The sequence below is a fragment of the Mesoplodon mirus genome (assembly GCF_964341445.2).
Source record: "Mesoplodon mirus genome assembly, chromosome: 15".
NCBI lineage: Eukaryota > Metazoa > Chordata > Mammalia > Artiodactyla > Ziphiidae > Mesoplodon > Mesoplodon mirus.
Window position 1 is genome coordinate 56,925,782 of NC_138991.1, and position 23,312 is coordinate 56,949,093.

The 23,312-nt window shown below is 50.6% G+C and overlaps 1 protein-coding gene across 7 annotated transcripts in view; it reads right to left on the reverse strand.

Annotated features, from left to right (window-relative positions):
* Positions 1-23,312, reverse strand: part of CIITA (class II major histocompatibility complex transactivator) — a 42,239-nt gene that overhangs the window by 14,041 nt on the left and 4,886 nt on the right. For 6 of the 7 annotated variants that reach the window (XM_082644698.1, XM_082644694.1, XM_082644696.1 and 3 more), the window contains exons 2-11: positions 12,214-12,360; positions 11,879-11,974; positions 9,433-9,495; positions 9,173-9,253; positions 6,833-6,877; positions 5,602-5,742; positions 5,059-5,202; positions 3,736-3,900; positions 3,115-3,183; positions 450-2,100 (exon numbers count right to left, since the gene is read on the reverse strand). In XM_082644698.1, coding sequence (XP_082500824.1) covers positions 450-2,100; positions 3,115-3,183; positions 3,736-3,900; positions 5,059-5,202; positions 5,602-5,742; positions 6,833-6,877; positions 9,173-9,253; positions 9,433-9,495; positions 11,879-11,974; positions 12,214-12,360 — 2,602 coding nt within the window. The remainder of the gene's footprint in view (positions 1-449; positions 2,101-3,114; positions 3,184-3,735; positions 3,901-5,058; positions 5,203-5,601; positions 5,743-6,832; positions 6,878-9,172; positions 9,254-9,432; positions 9,496-11,878; positions 11,975-12,213; positions 12,361-23,312) is intronic. The other variant, XM_082644695.1, reaches the window with a different exon arrangement.

The window sequence follows — 23,312 nt, forward strand, 5'->3', positions numbered from 1 at the left end:
AATATGATCAGATGCAATTTCTAGGGAGATGTGTACTGATGTTTGAATATAAAGTGGAGTGGAAGAGGAGAATGGAGGCAGGGAGGTCAGGGGAGGCTATGGCTTTAATCTAACCATGACAAAACAGTGGCTTGATCGGGGGATGGAGAAAAGAAAACTAATTCAAACCCAGGTCAGTCTTAGATTCTAGATGTGGCCCAGTGCCTGTCATAAGGCCAGCCTTCAAATACTGGTTGAAAGAACGATGCTGGCTGTGTGACCTTGGGCAAGCTACCATACCCCTCTGAGTCTTGGCTTCCTCATCTTAAAAAAGGCTAGAATCACTTCTGCCCCCATCTGGCTGCCATTCATACTAAATGAGACCCCACAGAGTCAACACTGGGCACAGCACCAAGACCACTGTAGGTGCCCAAGGCAAAGAAGCCCACTCTCCTGCCCCCAGCTCCCACCTGAAATGGGTGACACAGCTGAGTCCCACGAGGCTCCCCAGTCCTGAGGGGTCAACGCCAGTGCTACGGAGGTCCAGGGAGAAGTCTCGGCCTGCCGCCTCCAAGGCGCTGCCCAGCACGTGGGTGTCGGGAGGTGTGAGCCGGGTGCCCAGGAACGAGAGGTGGGCTGGGAGCCCCTGAAGCACATGCCGCCAAAGCCCAGCATCCAGCGCCTCGTGGGCGCAGTGCAGCAGCTCCAGCAGCCGCCCCGCCTTCAGCGTCCCAGGCTGCAGCCGCTTCAGGTACCTGGTGAGCACCTTCTGCTTCCTGTCTGCTGAGGTGGAGGCCGCCAGCCCTGCCAGGGCTCCCAGGCAGTGGGCACGAGGCTGGAAGACCAGCCCGACCAGAAAGCGCGGCACACCCTCCAGCCAGTTGTCATAGGGCCTCTTCTTCCTCGGGGTCAATGCCAAATACTGCGGCAGCTCCTTGTCCTTGATTTCGCTGCTCAGAGCCAGCCACACGGCCCCCAGGAAGCACTGCAGGAGGAAGCTGGAGAAGGCCAGCTCGGTCTCCAGGGCCCCCGGGGTGGGCTGCACCAAGCCTTGGGCCACAGCCCAGACCCTCACCTCGGCCGATGGGAACTGGCCCTCCCGCAGGCTGCTCTGATGACTGCGGCCCAGCTCCCAGGCCAGCCTGGCCAGTCCCACCAGGGCCCCTGGGGGGCTGTCACGGGCTCCTGGGCCTAGTAAGCCAACATAGAGGCCCGTGAGCGTGGAAGGCAGCTGGGCCTCATCACCTAGCTCCAGGAGGGCCTCCGAGAGCTGGCACACGGCCCGGCACACAGTGGGGCTATGGCTGTGACTCAGGAGAAATGGCTGGGACTGGAGGAGTGCCAGGGCTCTCTTTTGGTGCTCGGTGGCCCCCGAACACTCAAAGTAGCGCATCACATAGGTCTCGGCCTGCTGGGCGGAGAAGCCAGCCACTTCGAACAGAGCGTCGGCCTTGCTCAGGCTCTGGGCCAGGCGGCCCCGGGGCCGGGCTGTAAGCAGCAGGGTGCAGCCGCGCAGCAGCTTGCGCTGGAAGAGGTTCGCCAGCAGCCCCCGGAGGGAGCAGGCTTCTGCTGACATGGGTCCGCCCGCGCTGTGCAGGAAGCCGTCTTGGGCTTCGAGCTCCTCGAAGGCATCCAGGATGAGCAGAATGCGGTCGGGCCTCCTCAAGATGTAACTGAAGACCTCGTCGTCCACTGACAGTGGCTGTGAGCCCAGGGAGAAGAGCAGATCCTGCAGGCGGTAGGTGTCCCCTGGACGGTCCAAACAGTGGCAGGGGATGCAGAAGATAAAGTCGTACTGTGGCAGCTGGCCGCAGGCCCAGGCCCAGCTCACGGCCTGGACCCAGTGACTCTTCCCCTGTCCTGCTTTGCCCAGCACGGCGATCACCTGCGTCTCACGTGGCCGCCGGTGCTTGCTAGAGGCCAGCAGCACCTCGCCCAGACTTCCTCGGGCCGGCTGCCGCTCTGCCCAGTCCAGGGTGGTCAGCTCTCTGTCCTGGCTTTTGCCGCCGTTCCTCTCCAGCCTTACCCTCACCAGGTCCACCTCCACCAGGATGCCTGCCGGGCCTGCGGGCTTAGCCTGGTACTTGTTCCGTAGCGAGCAGTAGAATTGTTCCACACTCTCTGCACATGTCAAAGGGTGTGGGGTGGGGGAGAGGAGGATGCTAGTGGCAGGACTGGCCACTGTGAGGGCAGCAGAGTGGCCAGCCCGGCCACCATCACTAGCTTGTTCATCCACTCGTCAAAGTCTTCCCCGACTGCCTTCTTGATTAGCTGCCTCCCTCAATTACCCAGACACTCATTCATGCATTCCTACACCCATTCATTCACTCATCTTCTCACTTGATTATCTGTCCACTCTTTCATTTACTCACTAACCTTCTTTTGTTCACTGACCATAGGGAGGTCATGGGGGGGTTGGTGGTGGTAAGAGTTAAGATAGTGGAATCCAGGTTTCTGGTTCAAGTTCCAGCTCCACCACTTATTACTGTTATGTTGAGCATGTGATATACCCCCACTAGGCCTCAGTTTCCTCATCTGTAAAACAGGGATCATACTGGGGTTGTTTATGACTTTGTTTGTTTGTTTGTTTTGGCCGCAAACAATCCCGGGAGGCATGCGGGATCTTAGTTCCCTGACCAGCGATTAAACCCGTGCCCCCTGCAATGGAAGCGCAGAGTCTTAACCACTGGACCTCCAGGGAAGTCCCTGTTTACAAATTTAATGATTGACTACATCTCATGTGCCTGGAAGTGTACCTGGAACAGAGTCAGACTCAGTCGTCTCGCCATTCTCTCAGCTGCCCTTTCATTCCCACCTTCCATCTCTCCCACACCCATCATCCACTCCTGCCTTCATCCACTCTCTCAATCACCCACGCTTCCCTGTTTCATTCTCTCAGCCTCACAAACAAGATGTCAACACCTAGCATGGGCTTACGAGGGGCAGGTCCTCAGTAAATGTTGCTCTAAGTGTGGCTATAACTGGCGGAATGAATGCTGAGACGGTGGGATCAAGTGAGCACGTGAATGAATGAATGAATGAATGAGCCAACAAGTGAGGGATTGAATAAGTGTTGGGTGAATGAGTGACAGGAAACCTCCAGCACCCAGGCAGAGGGACCCTGCCACCACTCACCAGGCCACTTGGGAAGCTTGCTGGAGGCCTTGTGAGCTGCTGGGCATTGGGTGGGGGACATCTCATCCTCTGGAGGGGAAGAAGCCAGTGTCAGAGTTAGGGTGAGGGGCGCCCCAGGTACCTCCCTCCCTCTGGGGCATCAGTCCTCTGAGTATCACAAGGTCAGAGCTGACGTGGGCTGAGTCTCCGCAAGATGGAGGTTACCAGGTGGTGACCCGAGGCTGTATCCTGCTCAAAGATGTCTTTTTTTGGCCAGCTGTACTTTAAAATTTTTCACCAGTGTTTTAAAAATCACAATATCTATGTTAAAATCAAGATCTCCAGATTCTGCTGACAATTCAGAAGATCTGGCTGCATTGAGCCTGTTTTCCTGCCATGTAACAAGATGGTGAAGGCTGGTGGCCCTGTTTAGGTTTGGCATGGATTCTCCAATTGTTCCCCTCACCAACCCTCCCATGTATCCCCCCTCCCTGGAGACCCTCCCTGCCCTGTTTTACACAAACACAACTTGCCCGTGTCTGCAGGCAGCTCTGTTCATGGACCTCATTGTCAGAGGCAATCCCTTCCCCCAGGGCCTCAGTTCTGCTTCCAGTAACTCTCACAGGCCCTGATGATTCTTACCTGTTAGGTTTGCACGGGAGGTCAGGGCTGGTTCAGGCATGCTGGGGAGGTCAGCTGCCGATGGGGCAAAGGGGCTGGTGGAGCCGGGCCGGTCTGGGGACTTCGGGAGGCTGTGGACAGCTGTGCTGCTGGAGGCGGGTGTTTGGCTGGCCTGGGGCATCTCACCTACATGGGGGAGGGAAAGGAGTATAGAAACAACAAGGAGGCCACTTGGGTGACCCCCTTCCCAAATCAGGCTGTAGGGCTGGGAGTCTGGGGAAAGGCGAGGGGAACTTCTAGAGGAAGACATTTCAGGCCGAAGTTGAGGAAAGAGCTCTTGAGTTACAACTAGGCTCCCAGAGCCTCGGTTTTCCCATCTGTGAAATGGACACAATCAGCTCATAGGGAGCTTAGGGCAAGTGCTACTATGGCACTTTTCCCACTGTGTGGTCAGTACCCATTTTCCTGGATGCCCAGAACACCCTCTTGCTCCTGGGGCACCAGTGCATTATACAAAAACTGGCATGCAACCTTCAAAAGATGCTCTTGAATTGACTGGAAGTATCCCCTTAGCCTCATTCTCTCTCCCATCCCTTAGAGCCCAACATGCCTTCCCTTGGACAATTCACAACCTTTCAATGTGGCAGGTCAGCAGGGACCATTTTACTGACCTGGAAACAAGGCAATTCAGAGAAAGCTGTGCAAGGATGCATACCAAACTGTTCACAACCGTATACTAAAAGAGTGAGGGAGAGACTCAGTAACTCTTGTAAGTATCTCTTACTGCTTGGCTTGTTAATGAGCATGCATTGATATTATACTTTTTTTAGATTTTTTTTTTGATGTGGACCATTTTTAACGTCTCTGTTGAATTTGTTACAGTATTGCTTCTGTTTTTATGTTTTGGTTTTTTGGCCATGAAGCATGTGGGATATTAGCTCTGTGACCAGGGATCGAACCCACACCCCCTGCACTGGAAGGCAAAGTCTTAACCACCGGACCGCCAGGAAAGTCCTGATGCTGTGATTTTAAAATATAATAAAGTTTAGTTTTTTTTGAAAAAAAAGGAGAAACTAAGGCTTACTAGGGGAAAGTGACCCAAAAAATGCCACTTAGCCACTTGGTGTGTCACTCACCCAGACCACGCTGGGGAGGTCTGCTCCTCCGCTTTGATTTTTGGGAAATGGGGACAGAGATGGGTGTTCTGGGGAAGGAGGATCATGAGAAGGTGCTAGGCTAAAACTGCCAAATATCTGGGACAGGGGTGGGGTGGGGTGGGGATGGGATCAGGGAGTAGTCAGGTCACAGGCAGAGGGGGTGGGGAGCCCAGCCTCGCATACTCACCTTGGTAGATGAATATACTGGAGACCCCTGTTCCAGCCCCTGAGATTTGCCAGAGCCCCTGGGGCAGAGTGGAGAGAGTGGGGATGATCTGGATGGGTCCAGCAGGGAGACTCAGGCAGCTCAACAAGGAACTGGAAGGGGGCACTGCAAGAGACAAAGGCGGTGAGGTGGGATTCTCCATTTACATCTTAATTAACAGCTGACTCCCTTCTAAAGGGCTCCAGTCTTCCAGAGAGCCGCAGCTGTGTCTGCTTGCCTGTGGTGGTGTTGCTGGCACAGAGAGGGTGCTCAGTTCCCAGCTGATGAAAGCACAGGGCTGGCGGGTGAATTCCCTAGTTGGCGGGGATTCCCTGCTGTGTCTCCTAGGAATGTGTTTCCTTCCAGGGCATGTTTTCTGGCACAGACTGGGTTGATGGGGACACTGAGGATGGCATTGGCTGGGACAGAAGTGGGGGACACTAGTAGGGGGAGGAATTCCTGTCCCTGGTGGCTCCTGCCTCTGGGGAGTGGGGAAGCCCACCCTCTCCAAGCCCCCTAACATACCGGTGTCCTTCAGCCGGGTCTGGCTGGATGCTGGCTCCTTGTTGAACAGAACAGGTGGTGACGGGCAGGGCTGAGCCGAAGAGTCGCTCACTAGCCCCACCAGGAAAGCACCAGTCACCACGGGCATCGCTAGGGGCTCAGCTGTGAGGAAGGGCCAATGTTAGAGGCTGGGTGAGATCTGGGTGGGTGCCTGCAGGGGCCTTCCCAGGGTAGGGAGCGCTCTGGGAGCAGATCTCTGCTGGCTGTGGAAGGAAACTCCTGTCCTCTTCTCCGCCCTGGGTGAAGCTGGTTTTATCAGCAACTGCTCTGTGCCAGGCAGCCCTCAGCCTCCTCTTTGTGGCTGGGCCCTGAGAGCTTCCCGCCATGGAGAGCTAGGGGTGGGATAGACCTATGAATAGGCTGTTAGCCCAGGCCTCTACAGCTTCTACAGCCAGTCACTGAGCCTCTGGCCCCCTAAGAGGCCCCAAGCACTGCCCATCAGACTGGGGCAGGAGTTTATCTCCTCCATTTAATTGGGAGCCCTAGGAGGGTGGAGACTTGCCTCCCCCATCAGATTGGGAGCTCCCTGAAGTCAGAGACTATTTCTCCAGCATCCTGGGGTCTTCGCGGGCAGGGTCCCTGTCTTCTCCATCAGATTAGAACTTTCTGAGGGCAGGGGCCAGGCTTCCTCCATCGGACTATGAGGCTTTCATTCCTCAGTCTGTTCCCCGCAGAGGGGCTAGTTGCCCAACCTTTGCAATAACAACTGAGTGGGAGGGGAGCAGAGAGGCAGGGAGGGGAGGAACATCTGGTGGGGGACTGATGAGTGTGGGGGAAGAGGCTCACTGAGGCATGGGGGCTCTACGGAGGGCGGGAGGGCACTGGGTAACCAGCTGATCCGAGGTGGCTCTACACTCTGAAAGGAGACATGTGGCCTGGAGGGGCAGTGGAACTAGGTGGTGGTGGTAGGGTGGGGTCTCAACTCTGACTCAGAGTTAAGAGGAGGGAGGTGTTAGGGGAGAGGCTTTGTAGGAGGAGCTGAATCTCCCAGCAGTCCCTGAGCTTCAGAGCACGGGCTATGGAATCATGATCTTGGTTTGAATCTCAACTCCACCTCTCACTTGCTGTGTGATCTCAGACAAGTGGCTTCAGCTCTCTGAGCCCTGGCTTTCAAATGCCAGTTTACATGCGGGCCTGAGGAGGCCCTGGCTTTCCTGCCCATCAATCTCCCAGGGCCACCCGCCCTGCTCACCTAGCTTCCTGTGCTTCAGATCCACAGGCAGCTCCTCTGGGAAGGCTGCAGAGAGAACGATATGGTCATCAGCCCCAGGGAAGGGATATTCCAAGCCAGGAGGGGCTTGTGGACCCCAGCAGGCCCTATAGAATTGCCTTAAATGGCTGGGAAGTGGCCTTGGGGGTCCCTTTCCCTCCCCAGCCCCCCAAATTTCTGCCCCCGCTCATTTGCTTCAGCCCAAACCCCATTTGAAGCACCCAGGACAGTGAGGCACTGGGAGACGCAGAGCCACAGAGGGGACACAAGATGAGTTTGAGTTTAAAAAAATAATACTAAAAATTTCTTTAAAAACCCTGCTTTTGGTCCCTTCCTAGCTGTGTGTCTCTACAACACAGCCTCTCTGAGCCTTTGATCTCTCATCTGTGAAATGGGGGCAGTGATTCCCACTTCACAGGAATGCACTGGAAATCAGTTGAGTGAGTATCAAGCATGTAACACATTGAGAAAACCCCTATGTGTCCCTTAGCAAGAGGCTGATGAACCAAATTATAGTTGATTATGTGAAATACCACACAGCCCTAAAAATAACAAGGATGCTAAAGGACATATGGGGCAGTACTGGTGTCTGCAATTTACCTTGAAATGTTCCAAAAATAAAATGGTTGGATGGGTGGATGAATAGAGCGATGGCTAGAGATGTGTTAAGACCACTATCGCCAAACACTGACGGTAGAATGTAAGTGATGGGTACGTGGTTGTTTGTAGTACAACTCTTCCATCTTTGCTGTATGTTGAAATTTTTCATAATAAAGTATTAGGGAAATGTTTATGAAATGAAAAGAAAGAAAGAAAGAAGGAAGAGAAGGAGGGAGGAAGGAAAGGAGGAAGAAGAATAAAAGAGAAAGAGAGAGGAAGAGAAAGGAAGAAAGAAAGAAAGAAAGGAAGGAAGGAAGGAAGGAAGGAAGGTAGAAAATAGAAAGAAAGGGAAATTCCTGGAGGCAGGACCATGTGTTTTCCATTAGTGCTAAGAAAATAACCTCCCAGACATGTTAAATGAAGAAAGAGTGTAGGTAAAATGTGGTCATTTGTGTGAAAAAAAAAATTTTTTTTAAGAGCTGGCTTTTAGACGAATAGAATATTCCTAACAAGACCAAAAGGGCACTGGCAACATAGGTTGTCTTCAGGGAGGGAAAATGAGGGACTGGGGGAAAAGGATGGGAGGGAGATTTTTTTTCACTGAATATTTTTTACACATTTTGAATTTTTATGCCATGCACCTGTTTACCTGTTCAAATTAAATAACTAGGTACAGGGTTTACACATGGTCTGGCACATAGTAAACTTTTGATTAACTGTTAGGCCCATTTTATGGAAATTTTCATTCAGTGGATATTTATTGAGGTGCTCCTGCATGCCAGCCATGTGCCAGGTGCTGGGGATATAGTAATAAGAAAGACAAGGTCCCTGTCCTCACAGTGGGGGAACTAAGCAAAAGGCAATAAATAAAATAAGTCCAAATTGTGACAAGTGCTGCAGTGAAGGAGAGACACAAACAAGGTGAAAATAAGTGAGGTAATTTATACGGAAAAAGTTGGTCTAGGAAAGCCTTCAGGAGGAGGTGACATGCTGGCCAAGACCTAACAGATTCCCAAGCCCACCATGGGAAGGGGGAGGACATTCCAGATAGAACAGCAAGTGCAAAGGCCCTGAGGCTGAAAAGGATACATGGGTTACAGGAATGGAAAGAAGCCAGTATGGCTGGAGCATGGTGGCTCATAGTGAGTTAGGAGAGGTGGGAAGGGCCAGATCAAACAGCCCTTATGGTATGTATTTTGTAGCCATTGGAGGGTTAGCAGGGCAGCAAAATGATCTGATTTGCATTTAAAAGTCCACATTGGCTGCCGGGTAAGGACAGATTAAGGAGGCAGGGAGACTGACCAGGAGGCTCAGAGAGATGCAGGTACTTGCCCAAGTGCATATAGACTATAAACAGCAGATCCAGGATTCAAACCCAGATCTTGCTGGGAAAAAACTGTGCTTGAAGACCTCCCTTAAATACAGGGGTGACAACTAAGGATGAAAGAGAAGCCAGAGCCCAGAGGTCCTTTTGGAAATGGCAATCAAAACAGCCAGAGGTAGAGACCCATCAGGAGAGGGGCCATTTGATCCTGGGCCGTCTGCTTCCTCCCTGGATCACCAGGGAGCAGTGGTGAGGGGAGAGGTGGGTGGGACACCCAAGCCTGGCAGAGCAGACAGAACTTAACGAGGGAAGCAACTGGGAGCCGTAACAGGTTTTAGAGCCAAGGCATGGCCGGGAGTCAAGCAAGGCTAGGCCTGATCAGGGAGGGGCTCACTCACGTCTTTTCTGACTTTTCTGTCCTGCTTCCTCCAACACCTCCACACTCTCGCTGATCATTTCTTCCAGTCCTATGTGATCGACTACGGGGAAAAACCAAAGACACCAACACACACAGTCAGTGGACGTCCAAGGTGAGCTTCCATTGTCCCTATGTTTGGGATGATCTGACCATCCATCAAAGGGTGGTCGTCGGGTATTACAGCACTCTCCAAGGAACCAGGAAGGAAATGCAGGCTGAGCCAAGACCCCCCCAACTTACTGAAAATGTCTTTGCTCAGGCCCTCCAGCTGGGAGTCCTGGAAGACATACTGGTCCAGTTCCGCTGCCCAGACAAGAAAAAGTGCAGTCAATCAACTAGTTCTCACTGAATGCTGGGCAATGCTTATTGCCCAGCCCGGCCTTGGGCTGGGCATCGGGGAACCGTGACCCTCCAGACCTAGCACACACTGGGCCTCAATAAATGTTTGCTGAATGAATGATCAAATTAATGAAGGAACACTGAAACTTCATGGGCTCTTAATCTAATTGAAGGGATGATATGTATGCATACAAATTTATCTATTGCTATAAAGTAGTGCAACAGAGCATAGTAGAGTTGTCTTGGGTTTGAGTTTAAATTCCAGTTCTACTCCCCAATTGCCCTACTAGCTGTACACTCTTGGGTCAGTTACTTAACCTCTCTGGGCCCCCATTTCCTCATCTGTGTAATGAGAATAAATAACACCTACGACCCAGGGATGGATGGTGAGGGTTAGAGGCTCTGCATTTAAAACAATCAACACAGTAGCCAGTACACAGTAGACAATCAATGGTGGTTAATTATACGAAGTGGAACATGGTTTGGAGCCAACGGGAAGACAGTTATCATGGCAAGAGGAGAGAGTGTATAGTGGGATGGGGGCAATCAGGGAGGGCTTCCCAGAGGAAGGGGTCCTGAAGCCAGACCTTGAAAGATTGTGGGGGTAGAGTCTGAGAGGTGAAAAGTGTAGGGCTTTCTGGGTAGTGGGGACAGAGTGAGGAGAGGGGTTTGGGAAACTCTTAGAAATAGTTGTCTTCAGTAAAAGTTTCATGTTGGGGAAAGTTAGGACTGGATTTTATAGGCCGTGGGGAGCCATAAAAGGCTTCTGAGTGAGGAATGGAGTGAGGGCATAAATGGTGATGATGATGATGATAAATATAATGATGATGGTGTTGATGGTAGTGGTGGGGTGGTACCTAACACTTATTGAATGCTTACCCTTTGCAAATTCCTGCTCTCAACACTTTATGCACAGAAACTTATTCAATCCTCACAGTGATCCCATGAGGCAGGTGTGATTATTATTCCCATTTTGTGGGAATGGAAGCCAATGTAATACTTCAGGGTGCCTCAGATGACTGCATGCCCAGGACCAGAGACTTTAGGAACAGACTTGGGTGAAGCTGCCTCCTCCACTTGTTCCCACTTCCTGTGTAGATGCCCCTAAGGGGGAAAAGCCCCCCAATCCTAAGTGATTTGGGAAAAAGCCCAACTCATTCATTACTGCCTCCAGTTGTGAGGAAATGTGAATACTCTCAGCCCTAAACAGTTCTGCTTCTCCCAAGTAAATTCGCAAGAAGGAAAGGAAGCAGGCAGGATCTCCATTCTGTAATCTTTGAGACACATACAGTTACTGCTCCTCTCCATTTTCTGCCCTTGTATGATGCTGGATTAACTATGTGTTGGGGAAAGTCTAGCCATGTTCATGCCGGACCTCCTAAGTGATGTGATTCTTGGGATGCCAGGAAAAGGGCCACTAAGAACATCTGTGCAGGTTGTTCACTGTACAGGGTGCCCAGCCTAAAGGGCAAATGGGGGCAGGAATCCAGCCTGCACTTTGATAGCCAAGCTGTTACATCTTAATGGGGGCTGCATCCTCTAGAAGAAGGGGCATCTTTTTCTAATTCAACAAAGCCTCTGTAGGAGACAGTGGGGAGCCTGGTAAGGAGGGATCCTTCACCCCCCACAAAAAACAACAGAAACACCTCTCCCCAGAGAGTCCCAAAGGGTTCTGCCTTTGTCTGAAAACTGTAGGTCTTTTTAAAGCTGCACACCAGCCGCTCAGCTCGAGCCTTACCAAACCTCCCCACTCTAGATACTTTCCTTCTTGTGGTGAACAATAAGGACTTTGAATTTCAGACCTGCCCATTACTGTCTCTAACGCAGCCTTGGGTAGATTCTTTATCTCTCTAAACCTCAATTTCCTCATCTGTAAAATGAAGATACTAATAGTATCTACTTCCTTTGTTTTCGTAAGGATTCAATGTGATCACACATGCACAGTGATTTGCAGGCTACAAGTGCTCCCCAAAGGTAGTTATTACAAATACTAGAGTAGTTTAGCTTAGGAGCTGAGGAGAAAGGGAGGGAGGGGCGTATGATATGGGCTTTCTGGGAAGGAAAGAAGAGCAACAAATAGAAAAAAGTATAGAAATGGAGGCAGAAGATGGAAAAGTGAGATTTGTTTGCCTGGTGTTCATTAGTGAAGGGGTCTATTTCCCTACCTTTCTCCATCTCCCTTCTTTCCCTGATTCTCTGTCCTTTTAACCCTCGCTCCCCATCCCCTCTTGCCCTGATTTCTGAGGGAGGGCCTGGAGGATCCTGGTGAATGGGTGAGATTAACAAAACAGATAAAAGAATCTTTTCCCTCAGTTGTCCTTTTTCTGGGTTCATGATGCTTCCTCACCGATATTGGCATAAGCCTCCCTGGTCTCTTCATCACCTTCCATATCACACAGCAGCCTGCTGAACTGTTCGCAGTTGATGGTGTCCGTATCAGGTTCTGGGAGGAAAAGCCACTTGGATGAAGCAGGAAAGATCTGGGAAGAGGGCTGGCGGGGAAGGAGGGAGAGGCAGGGCGGGCTGGGAGATGCTCCCGTTAGGAGCCAGCGTGGCAGGGAGTTGCAGCTGTCCGTGGTGCTGACCGGAATTCCACAGCCAGGACTTACCCTGGTTGCCATCTCTACTGCAGGCAGAGGGGTGGAGAGGGACTTGGAAGGGGCCAGAGGGAGGAGAGCCCACCTGAGCAGAGCTCTATCTCTTCTTCTCCAGCCAGGTCCATCCGGTCATAGAGGTGGTAGAGCTGCAAAGGGTCAGCGTTGCTGTTGAGAAGCTCCAGGTACCCGCCCTCTAGAGGCCCCAACTCCATGGTTGTGTGCTGTCCACTGCCTGGAAGGGAGACGCACTCAGTTAGCTCATGGGGTGTTGGAAAGATGCAGGGGATGAACACCTACCACAGTCTCCAGCTGGGTCACTTGGTGAAGGCCAGGGTTGGCAGGAGCCAAAGAAAGTGAGCAAAGGTTCTCATTCGGCACCTCTTATGTGCTCAGGGCAGTGGGGAGAAGAAGCCCTATGTCTTTCCTCCACAGAACCTACAGTCACACTGGGAAGATGCCCATGATACAGAAAAGGGAACTGGAGACGTGTAGATTCAAGACCTCTCATACCTGGGAGCCAGGAGTCCTAAGTTCTGCTGCTGGCACTACCATGAATGATAACAGCTAAGATGTACAGAGCACCTACTATGTGCCAGACACATGGTCTAGCACACTTAATCCTCACGTCAACAACCACATGAGGTAGGTACTATTACTAACCTCATTTTACACATGAGTAAACTGAGGCTCGTAGAGGTGAAATGACCTACATAAGGTAACCCAAGTCCAACCAAGATTTAGTTCTGGGCAGTCTGATTCATGGACCTGTATTTAAGTGTTATGCTCTCCTGCCTTGGATGACCTCAAGCAAGTCTGTGCTCCTCTCCATGCTTCAATTTCCTAATCTGTAAATTGAAAGAGTTGGGGCATATTTCCTCTAATATCTCTCATTATTAATTGTTGGAGGACATATCAGATACCTTAGGTTCGACTTCATTTAATCTTCAAAACAACCCTGGCTGTGTCCACACAAAAACTTGTATACAAATGTGCATAAAAACATACTTCATAATAGCCCCAAAATGGAAACAATTCAAATGGCCATCAATGGATACATGGATAAACAAAATGTGGTATATCCATACAGTGGAATAGTACTCAGACATAAAAAGGAAGAAAGTACTGATACATGCTTCAACATGGATGAAATTTGAAAACATCCTGATAAGTGAAAGAAGCCACACACAAAGGCACATTTTGTATGATTCCATTTATATGAAATATACAGAACAGACAAATCTTTGGAGATAGAAAGTAAATTCGTAGTTGGCTACAGTGGACAGAGAATTGTGGAGGGAAATGGGGAACAATTGCTAGTGGGTATGAAGTTTCTTCTGGGGGAATGATGAAGTGTTCTAAAGTTGGCTGAGGGTTGGTTGCACAACTGTGTGAATATACTAAAAAGGCCATTGAATTGTACACTTTAAATGGGTGAATTGTCTGACATTTGAATTATATCCCAATAAAGCTGTTAAAACAAAACAAAACACTGGCACTGGGAAGTAGGCATTATGGTCTCCCTTTTGCAAATGAGCAGCGTGAGGCTCAGAAAGGCTAAGCAGCCCCCGATGTGCAGCTCTTGCTGGCTAGAGCCAGTGTGAAACTTCATCTGCGTGGCTCCAATGACCCTGCCCTACTCTCTAGTGCAGGGTGTCTATGATTCCATGGTCTGTTCATTTCCTATTGCTATTGCAACAAAGTACCACAAGCCTAGTAGCTTGAAGCAACGGAGTCTTATTCCCTCACAGTTCTGGAGGCCAGAAGTCTAAAATCAAGGTGGAGGCAGGGCCATGGTCCCTCTGGAGGCTCCAGGGGAGAATCCTTCCTTGCCTCTTCCATCTTTGGGAATTGATGGCATTCCTTGACTTGTGACCTTGTGGCCACATCACTCCATTCTCTGCCTTAGTGGTCACATCACCTCCTCATCTTCTGCCTTTCTCTTAAATGGACATTGATTTAGGGCCCACCCAGATAATCCAGGATATTAGTTCAAGATCCTTAACTTAATTACATCTGCAAAGACTTTTTTTCCCCAAATCAGGTTCCAGGGATTTGATGTGGACATATCTTTGGCGGGGGGGCACTATTCAACCCACTATACTTGGGGTGCAGATACATGCTGGAAAGAATCAAAAGAAGCTTCTTGAAGAAGGTGAGAAGAGAGCTGGCCAGAGGATCTAAGACAGCCTTCTGAGTGCCCAGCCTGGGCCAGAATAAAATGAAACTGAAGCAGCGAAAGGTCATGAGAAAACACACATGCACAACTTACCACCACCTCCCAGGTGCTTCTTCTCCTTTCACTCATCAACAACTCTTGCTAGCTCTGGAGGGTCTCACACAGACCCACATATCACAGAGAAGGAACTTTCCAGTCCAACGAGAGGCCCTGGCCAGGGTGGACTGTTTATAATGGGTTGGGTGGGGGCTACAGGAACACAGACATAGCAGGCTTGCGTTAAAGGCCCAGCCAACCATGACTGGAGGAAGCAGAACTGAAAGATGGGGCCACCACCTCCCGTTTCTTGGAGAGGGGCCAAGGCTGGGAGGTGCGGGGAGGGTTCCACTTCTCCCAACAAGTTGTCCTGGGAGCCAATGAAGCAATCGACTGTTCTGTCCAGGGTGGTGAGAGAAGACCTCCTTGCCCCAAATCTTCCCTGCTGCCTGCCTCCCATTTTTCAGTCTGTGGTCTTTATTGTGAGCCTACATGGTAGCCATCTGCCTCTTTCTCCAGACTGTGGCATCTGGGGACAACAGCTCGGGACTAACCCCAGCAATTCCATGAACGAAATGTGTGACTTTAGTCAAGTCACTCAAATTCTCAGTTTTCCCACAAGGTCAGCCAGGGACTTTCAAGCTCAATCTCCTTCATCCTACAGAGGAGGAGATGAGACCCTGAGAGGGGACGTACCTTGCACGAGGCCCAAGAGTCTGCCGGTGGTGGGGCCTGCACCTGATCCCCTAGCACAAGACTCCCAGTCCGTGCTCTTTCCTGCCTGGAATATATCCAGTCAAATAAGTACCCCATTTATCTCGGCTCAGGAATAGAGACTGGGTCCCATCACAGATGGGCAATGGAGGGAGGTACAGTGGGGAAGAGCCTGAAGAAGTCTAGCTTACTGACAAGCTCAGCTTCAAACATTGGACAGCATCACCAAATGTGATCAAATACCAGGGAAATACACTGACAGTAGAGAAAGAAGGCAACTCCTTTGAGCTTTTGGAGTCAAACTGCCTGACTCTGAAACCACTCCTATCTACCAACTTACCACAACCTGGGAATTTCATTTTTTAAATATCTTGAAGCCTCAGTTTCCTCATATTTATTTTTATTTTTTGGCCACATGCATGGCTTGCAGGATCTTAGTTCCCTGACCAGGGATTGAACCCAGGCCCCCTGCAGTGGAAGCGCAGAGTCTTAACCACTGGACCACCAGGGAATTCCCTCAGTTTCCTCATCTGTAAAATGGGAATAATAATACTTGGTAGCTCATAAGGCTTAGGTGAGTTAATTCATGTAGAGCCCTTAGGAAGGTGACTGTCACTTAGTAAGTGCTTAATGAATGGAAGCATAGAACAGCATCCAACACACACTTGATGAGCACAACATGGGTGATGGTTGTTATTATTATTATTATTAATTCACCTCTTACCTCTGTGAGATTGATAAAGGGATCCTTTCTCTTCCATTCCTGCGTTACCACATTGTGAAGCCAAGCTTTCTGTTCTTTTGTATAAGGAGACCCCGCAACCTCCACAGGAACAAGCAAGCCCCAGAGCCAGCAGTGCAACCTGGAAAGTCTGCTCTCAGACACCCCCAGCATACACCTCAGCACCTTCCTGCATCTCCAAGACAAAGCCTGAATCTTACACACTTCCTCTTGAATAGACGAAGATTTGCAGCTCACAACAGACTTCTGCCTCCAGCCCCCAATCTGAGCTCACAAAGAGCCCTAGGGAGAAGGCATGTGGAGTATTATACCTATTTGACCGAGGAGGATACTCAGACACTTCGCTGAAATCACCTGTCCAAGGTCACCTGGTTGGAGAACTTGAGTTTGAATCCTGGCTGGGAGACCTTAGGCAAGTGACTTAACCTCTCTGAGTATCAGCTTTCCCACCACTAGATTGGGATAATGATACTTACCTTGTGGGACCATCAAAAGGCCAAGAAGGGCTCTGCGTGGTGTGTCAGGCACACAGGAGGCCCACGGTCAAAGGAAGTCCATTATATTGGGAGCCTGAGAATCTAGGCTTGCAGCTTAGAGCTCCCCGAAGTGCCATGGCACCCCCCATTCATGCCAAAATCAACTTGGCCTGGGACCTCCCGGGGTTCCCACAACCATGTTTCCTGTGTCTCTAGATGCTTAGGAAGTGCTTCAAAGCCTCCTAACTGGACTCTTTCCTCCTCCTGCAATTCCAGAGCAGCCTGGAGGCAGAGAGCCTTGACCGCCTCACTGCAGAGGAGCGAGTCCCTGTCAGCTGCCCCAGCACAGGACAGATCCTACAGCCGAGGAGCCCTTGAGTGCAAGAACCCTTCCTCTAGCTCAGCTACCCCCGGGCTCCAGCATGTGGCAGCCTCTCTCCATCAGTAGGACTGATGGTGCCTAGCTAGACTTCATAGGTGCCCTCTGAGTGCCAGGCACCAAACGACATGATTTATAGACATTATCCCGTTTAGCTGAACTCACACATTAGCTATTTGTATTTCCATTTCTCAGATGAAGAAACAGGCTCAAAGAGAAGAGCAATGAGCTGGGATCTGAAGCAGCTGCCTGGCACCAAGGCTCAGCTTCTTCCAGGCTCTGGCCCCCTGGCCACCCTGGGGAGGTGCCTTCGACTGGAGCGAGGAGGCATGGGTGGCAAGACGAGTTCTCCTTTTGAGGAGCTGTCTGGGGTGCAGCAGAGGAGTGCGCTGTGCATTTCTGGTAAGTGGGCAGTATTTTTAGAAGGTTCTTTTTGGACCCACCCTGCCCCCTGGGCTACCACCTTCCACATCCAACTTGAGAAAAAGTTCCTAATCCCTTTGCCACCAAAAGTCCCTTTTGGGGTTTGTTTCCATCCCCATTTCACACTACACTGCAGGTTTTGAAAGCACATACACACCAAAATCGTTTTTGAAATAAAGGTTCATTCCTCTCTCCCCTGAGGGAAATCAAGTATTACCAGAATGTTCTAGCTCAGACCTTGATATTCAGTTTCTGCAGCCTTTCTGTGCTCCACCTCTGCTAGGGAGAGTCTTTTGTGTCTGGGGTTGTGCTGGATGCTCTCTATTTATTATCTTGTTTCAATTGTCACAATAGTTCTGGGACATTGGTATTATTGTACACATTGTACAGACGATGACAATGAGGTTAGGCTCAGTTATCAGCTGCTTTCTTCCCAGAGAGGGGGGTATATCCTTGAAGGTGTGAGGAGGCATTGAGAGGGAGAAGGGGACTCCTTTGCTACCCCAAAGCCTTCAGCACTGCTATGCACTGTGATGAAGGAGCATGAGAAGAAATACTTCCCTACTTGTTGACTGTGATCTTCTCCAGAGGAAGGAATGGAAAGTCTCTGAACCATGTGTCTAGAGACATGAGGTTTGAGTTCCAGCTCTGCCTTTGATCTTGAATACCATTCTCTACCCTTCCGAGCCTTAGTTTCACCAACTGGGTGTGGGAGTCCACTCAGATGAGGCATTTGGGGATTCTAAATTCCTCATTGCCTATCGGCTTTCCCCCCTGCCTTTCCCCCAAGGCCCCCTAACACCACTCTGCTCCCCAACTTCATGACAAGCTCCTTCCGCAGGCCACATGGTGGCCAGAAGCCAGGAGCCCGGGGTTACTTATCTACCACAACCAGCCCCCAGTCAGCATCTCTGTGGATCAAACAAGTTCCTCTTTGCTTCTTGCACCCTGTAGCCCTCCAGATAAACTCAACAAGACACCTTGCACTTTTTTCTCTCCAAACCTGTAAAACAATGATTTACTGAGCATCCCCTGTAAGAAAGTCACTGGGCTCAGTTCTCCAGGGGCCCTAGAGAGGTTTAAAACATAGCCCCTGACAAGAAGCTTGCAGTGTAGACCCGGATGATATTTTAGAAAAGAGACAAAATGTGATGATAATGGTACAGTGGTCAAGAGTGTGACCTCTGGGTTCGAATTACAGCTCCACACTAACTGTTAGACCTCAGATAAGTTATTCAGCCTCTCTGAGTTGTGGAATCTATTGCCTTTAGGTGGCATAGTGTCAATCTCAGTAGGTTGCTATGACTTGCCTAAAGTGACATATCCAAGAAGTGTTACTAAGATGTAAGTTCCAAAATGAAAGCAGCAGGGTGTCACTTGCCACCGTACAACTGGCAAAAATTAGAAAGCTGGGCAACGCCAAGGGGTTGGTGGGAGTGGATGTTTGTGGCCACCTGCAGAACAACCTGGCACCACTTAGAATACCTAAGGATGTAGAGATCCTACAACCCAGTGATTCAATTCTTGGGTATATACATACCAAAGAAATTCTCCCACAGCTCCACAAGGACACCCATCTGAAGTTGCTCACCATTGTGCTATTTGTGGTGACCAGGAGTTGGAGGCCACCTGGGTGTCTATTGCTAGGGGAAGGACAGTACAAAGTAGCTGCTGCAATCTGTAGAGGATGATGCAATACTTAGAAGCAACAGACCAAATGAACATGGAGGTGGATCTTAATAACATAGTACAGGGACTTCCCTGGCAGTCCAGTGGTTAGGACTCTGTCTTCCGGTGCAGGGGGTGTGGATACAATCCCTGGTCGGGGAGCTGGGATCCCACATGCCTCATGGCCAAAAAACCAAAACATAAAACAGAAGCAATATTGTAACAAATTCAATAAAGATGTTAAAAATGACACATCAAGGGCTTCCCTGGTGGCACAGTGGTTGAGAGTCCGCCTACTGATGCAGGGGACACGAGTTCGTGCCCCAGTCCGGGAAGATCCCACATGCCGTGGAGGGGCTGGGCCCATGAGTCATGGCCACTGGGCCTGCACGTCCAGAGCCTGTGCTCCACAACGGGAGAGGCCACAACAGTGAGAGGCCCGTGTACCGCAAAAAAAAAAAAAAAAGACACATCAAAAAAAATCTTAAAAATAAAATAACATAGTACAGAGTGAAAAAGTAAGAAGCAGAATGAGTTCTGATAGCCCAATTCTAGATGTGCAGAGTGACATACAGGCACATAAAAAAAGCAACACGTATTTAAGAAGAACACATGCAAACAAAAGGATACACCCTGAGTGCATTCGAACGGGTGCTCAGAAAGAGGAAAGAGAACGGGGGAAAGGGAAATTAATTAAGAGAGATGCCTCATGTGGACCAAGATCATAGTGTACTGCGAATTGAGATATGAAGTTAACTGAAGATTGAAAGGTTCCTGAAGTAAAAGGAAACAAAACAAAACAACACCAAAAATGATGGAAGCCTCATGGGGCTTCTGTGTTTCTGTGGCTCACCAAAAAAGGCCTGACACCTGTAGATGCTCAAAAAGGAAGAAAACTGCACTGTTGCCACCCTGTAGGCTGTCCAGGAATGGGGGGATTTGGGCCCAGGAGCCCCCAGTCCTGGCGGAGGAGATGAGAACGTGCAGGACTTGGAGATGAACAGGGAAAGTGGGCACCATCTATAGAGGAGGAAGCCCTAGCACTCCGCCCCCTTTGCTGGTCCAGTATGGGCAACCCAGGCAAATGAGACAGAGAGAACTTCTGGAAACTGCTGGTCTCACTCAAGACTTTCACTTCCTGGAGAGGCTTGTGGAGGTCACAAGAGACAGAGTGGAAACTAAGGTATTTGGCAATGCTGAGGGGCAATGGGGCTGGAAGGCAGCTCGAGGTTCTAGTCACTTCTCCTCCAGGCGGGGAGATTGGAAGGTGCGTGTGTATGTGTGTGTGTGTCTCCTATTACATCTTCCAAGGTAACAGGAGCCAGCAGACGCGACAAGGAGAGGTCTTGAAATATTGTAATTGGGTGGCTTTGGTGCCTGACTCTGACCGCAGGCTCCTCCTCTGCACCAAAGGGGGCTTGGCTTGGAGTACGGATTCAAAATGAAGGGTGACTCAGGCCTATAGGCCTAGGTGTTTTGTTTCCCAAGACAATTTGTGTGTGTATAGTGTGTCTTAATTACCATCGCAATGTCTCCATATAGAATATACAATTAATTGTTGCCAAAGACCCCACTACTCCCTATTGCATTCTGCTGGGTCCCATTGGGCACAGTTATGGCCCCTTAGGCATTTGGGTTTGTAACCGTTGGCCTGCAGGCCTTCTAAGGTCACGTCTATCTCTGATCTGCTGGAAAGGTGATGGTTTGGGATGGATGGGTGATTGGGGCAGGGAAAGGCAGGACTGAATTCTGTCCTGCCCCATGGTGGGATTGGGACACACATGAGGGTGTCTTCCAACAGAAAGGCTTGGAGGGGACTGGCCCTGAGTGCCCAAACTGGCCAGTTCCACAAAGGAAGGAGCAGGAAGCATGGGAGTTGTGGTATCTGGGGTGCTGGGTGTGTTTCCCCAGCTCTGGCACCAGCTCAGACTGAAAAGGGATTAGGAAATAAGCTGTCTGGGAACCACAGGGCACAAAGAGTTATTCCCCATTGGACCTAGCCTGTTGCTTCACCTCGCCCTCCTCAGGTCCAGCCCCCTCAAGGATCTTGGCATTTCCATCATAGCTCCCCAGCCTCTCTGGGCTGAGACTAGCCTGTGCCAGGATAAAGGGGTCTCAGAGCAGGAAAGCTGGAAATGGAAGCAAGATTGGCTCCACTCCTGGCCACAGAGCTTCTCAGCAGTTGGAGTGAGGGCAGAGGAAGTGGACTGATGCAGCTATGGACCGCTGAGTTTACAACAGACTGGTGAGACAGGATCCACACAGGGGGTCATGAGACCTGAGATCTGCGCCCTGCTCTGCATCTGGCAGGCTATGTGACCCTGGGCAAGCCCCTTTCCCTCTCTGGTCCCCAGTGGCCTCATCTGTTAAATAAGAATGCCATGCTAGAACAGCGGCTTTCAAATGAAATTGTACAAGAAGCCCAAATCCCAGAACAGGTGATAATGGAGCTATTCAATTAAAGGGGATGGGGGTGAGGTGGGGGTGGGGGAAGGCAGAACCCTCCACTCCCCAAAAGGGGCTGCACAGAAGACAGTAAAAAAGACAACTTCAGATGACAGTTTAGGCCTTGGCTACCAGATGCTCTCTGATTTGACAATTTCAAAAAAAAATGTAGTAGATTCTGTGGTGTGCTACAGTCCCTTAAGGACCAACTGCTAGAGGGTAACTGGCTCACAGGTCACAGCTCAACCTCTCTGGGGGGACTTCCCTGGTGGTCCAGTGGTTAAGGCTCCGCGCTTGCACTGCAGGGGGCGTGGGTTCGATCCCTGGTGGGGTCACTAAGATTCTGCATGCCGCGCTGTGTGGCCGAAAAAACAAGCAAGCAAACAAACAAACACAATTCAACCTCTCTGGGAATAGCCCAAAGTCACACCCTTTTCCAATCACTGTACCCACATGCAGTGATTGCTGCCTGTAGGCATGCAAAGGTCTGCTCTGGGAGTCTCTATTTGGGATAACCCTGGCCGTCCCAGCTTCAGCCCTCCCCACGGGATCGGCTGGGGCCTCTGTCGTGACCGTATTGCAGACCAACCCCTCACTCTGCCCGGTGCTGCTTCTTCCCTTTCCCCCAGGGGCCCTCTCCCCAACCTGGAGACCTCTCCCCAGTAAACGTCCCGTGTGCAAATCTCCACCTCTGAGTCTGCTTCCCGGGGAACCCCACCTGAGACAACTTGGTTCTGTTTTTCCTCAGGTAGGGCGTGGAAATCATACGGAAGCCCACAAAAGACCCCACAGAGACCACCTCTGAGCCCTTGGGCAAGCCTATCTTCTCTGGACTCCCTGGAGGACATCCAGCTCATCACAACTTGGAAAATCTTGGAGCTCAAACAAGACAAGCCCGGCGGCTGCGTGTAGTGGCTGTAAATGGCACAGTTACTGGGGCTGAGGAGCCTGACGGTACTGGGGGGAGGGGGAGGGGAGGAGGGCGGAGACAGCTGGAAGAGCTGCAGCCAGGGGAGGAGGGGGCTCCAGTGCTTGACCAGAACGTAAGCCTCCCGGACCGACCTCCGCGTGGCCTTCCCTCTGCAAGCCCCAAGCTTCCCAGCTGCAGTCGGTGAGCCGAAAAGGAGTCCAACAAGTTTTTCCTGGAAGAAAACCTGAGCTGGGTGCTGGAGTGGGGAATGAGGGGCTTATGGCTGCAGTTAGCAAAGCCAGGCTCCCAAATCCAGTCCTAACCCCCAGCTTGGCATAACACAGCACCTAAGCCTGCGGCAGGCCCTTCGCTCCGTGCTGGAGACTCCGAGGTAAATAAATCATATGCCAGCCCTGCCTGCCAGCATCTGATGACAGTTAGCAAGCTTGGCTGTGAATCAGAATTGCCTGAAGTGGGTGCTAAACACACGGCAGCCGGACCTCACTCCCTGAGGTAAGTCTGGGGTGGGGTCCAGAAATCTGTATTTTTACATGAGCATCGCCCTTGGGCACCCCTCCTCCAACACACTCACATACACACACTTGCATTGTGATGACTGAGAACTTAGATAGGTTTTATTTCCAAGGCAGCCTGAGCTTCCAATTGCCTAGAAGACATTGCCTCTCAGTTTGCATGGCTCTATGGCTTTTCCTTCCTCCAAGGGAACCTTCCAGACCCTGCATTTCTACCACCTTTCTACTTCTCCCCAGCTGGAAACCCCAAGACTCTGCGCTTAGGTTAGGTTGGTCCCCAATTCCTATACTTTTCCCTCCAAAAGTCCCTCAGCAGCCACCCCCTTGACCTAGTGGCCCCATCCCCCGAGCCTAGATTGTTACAAGAGCTACTAGGTCTTTCTGCTAATCCAGAGTCTTCCAAACTTCAGACAGTCGCCTGCCTACTTTACAGTTTTATTGCTTATATCTGCATACCACCTGTTGTATAATTTACCCAAGCATTTTCCTTAAATTAACTTGAAAAAAACCCAAACATTTATTTTAAAAGAAAACTTTCTAGAATTGAAAGCAGGGATGCAAATACATTCTTTTTTTTTTTTTTTTTTTTTTGTGGTACGCGGGCCTCCCACTGTTGTGGCCTCTCCCGTTGCGGAGCGCAGGCTCCGGACGTGCAGGCTCAGTGGCCATGGCTCACGGGCCC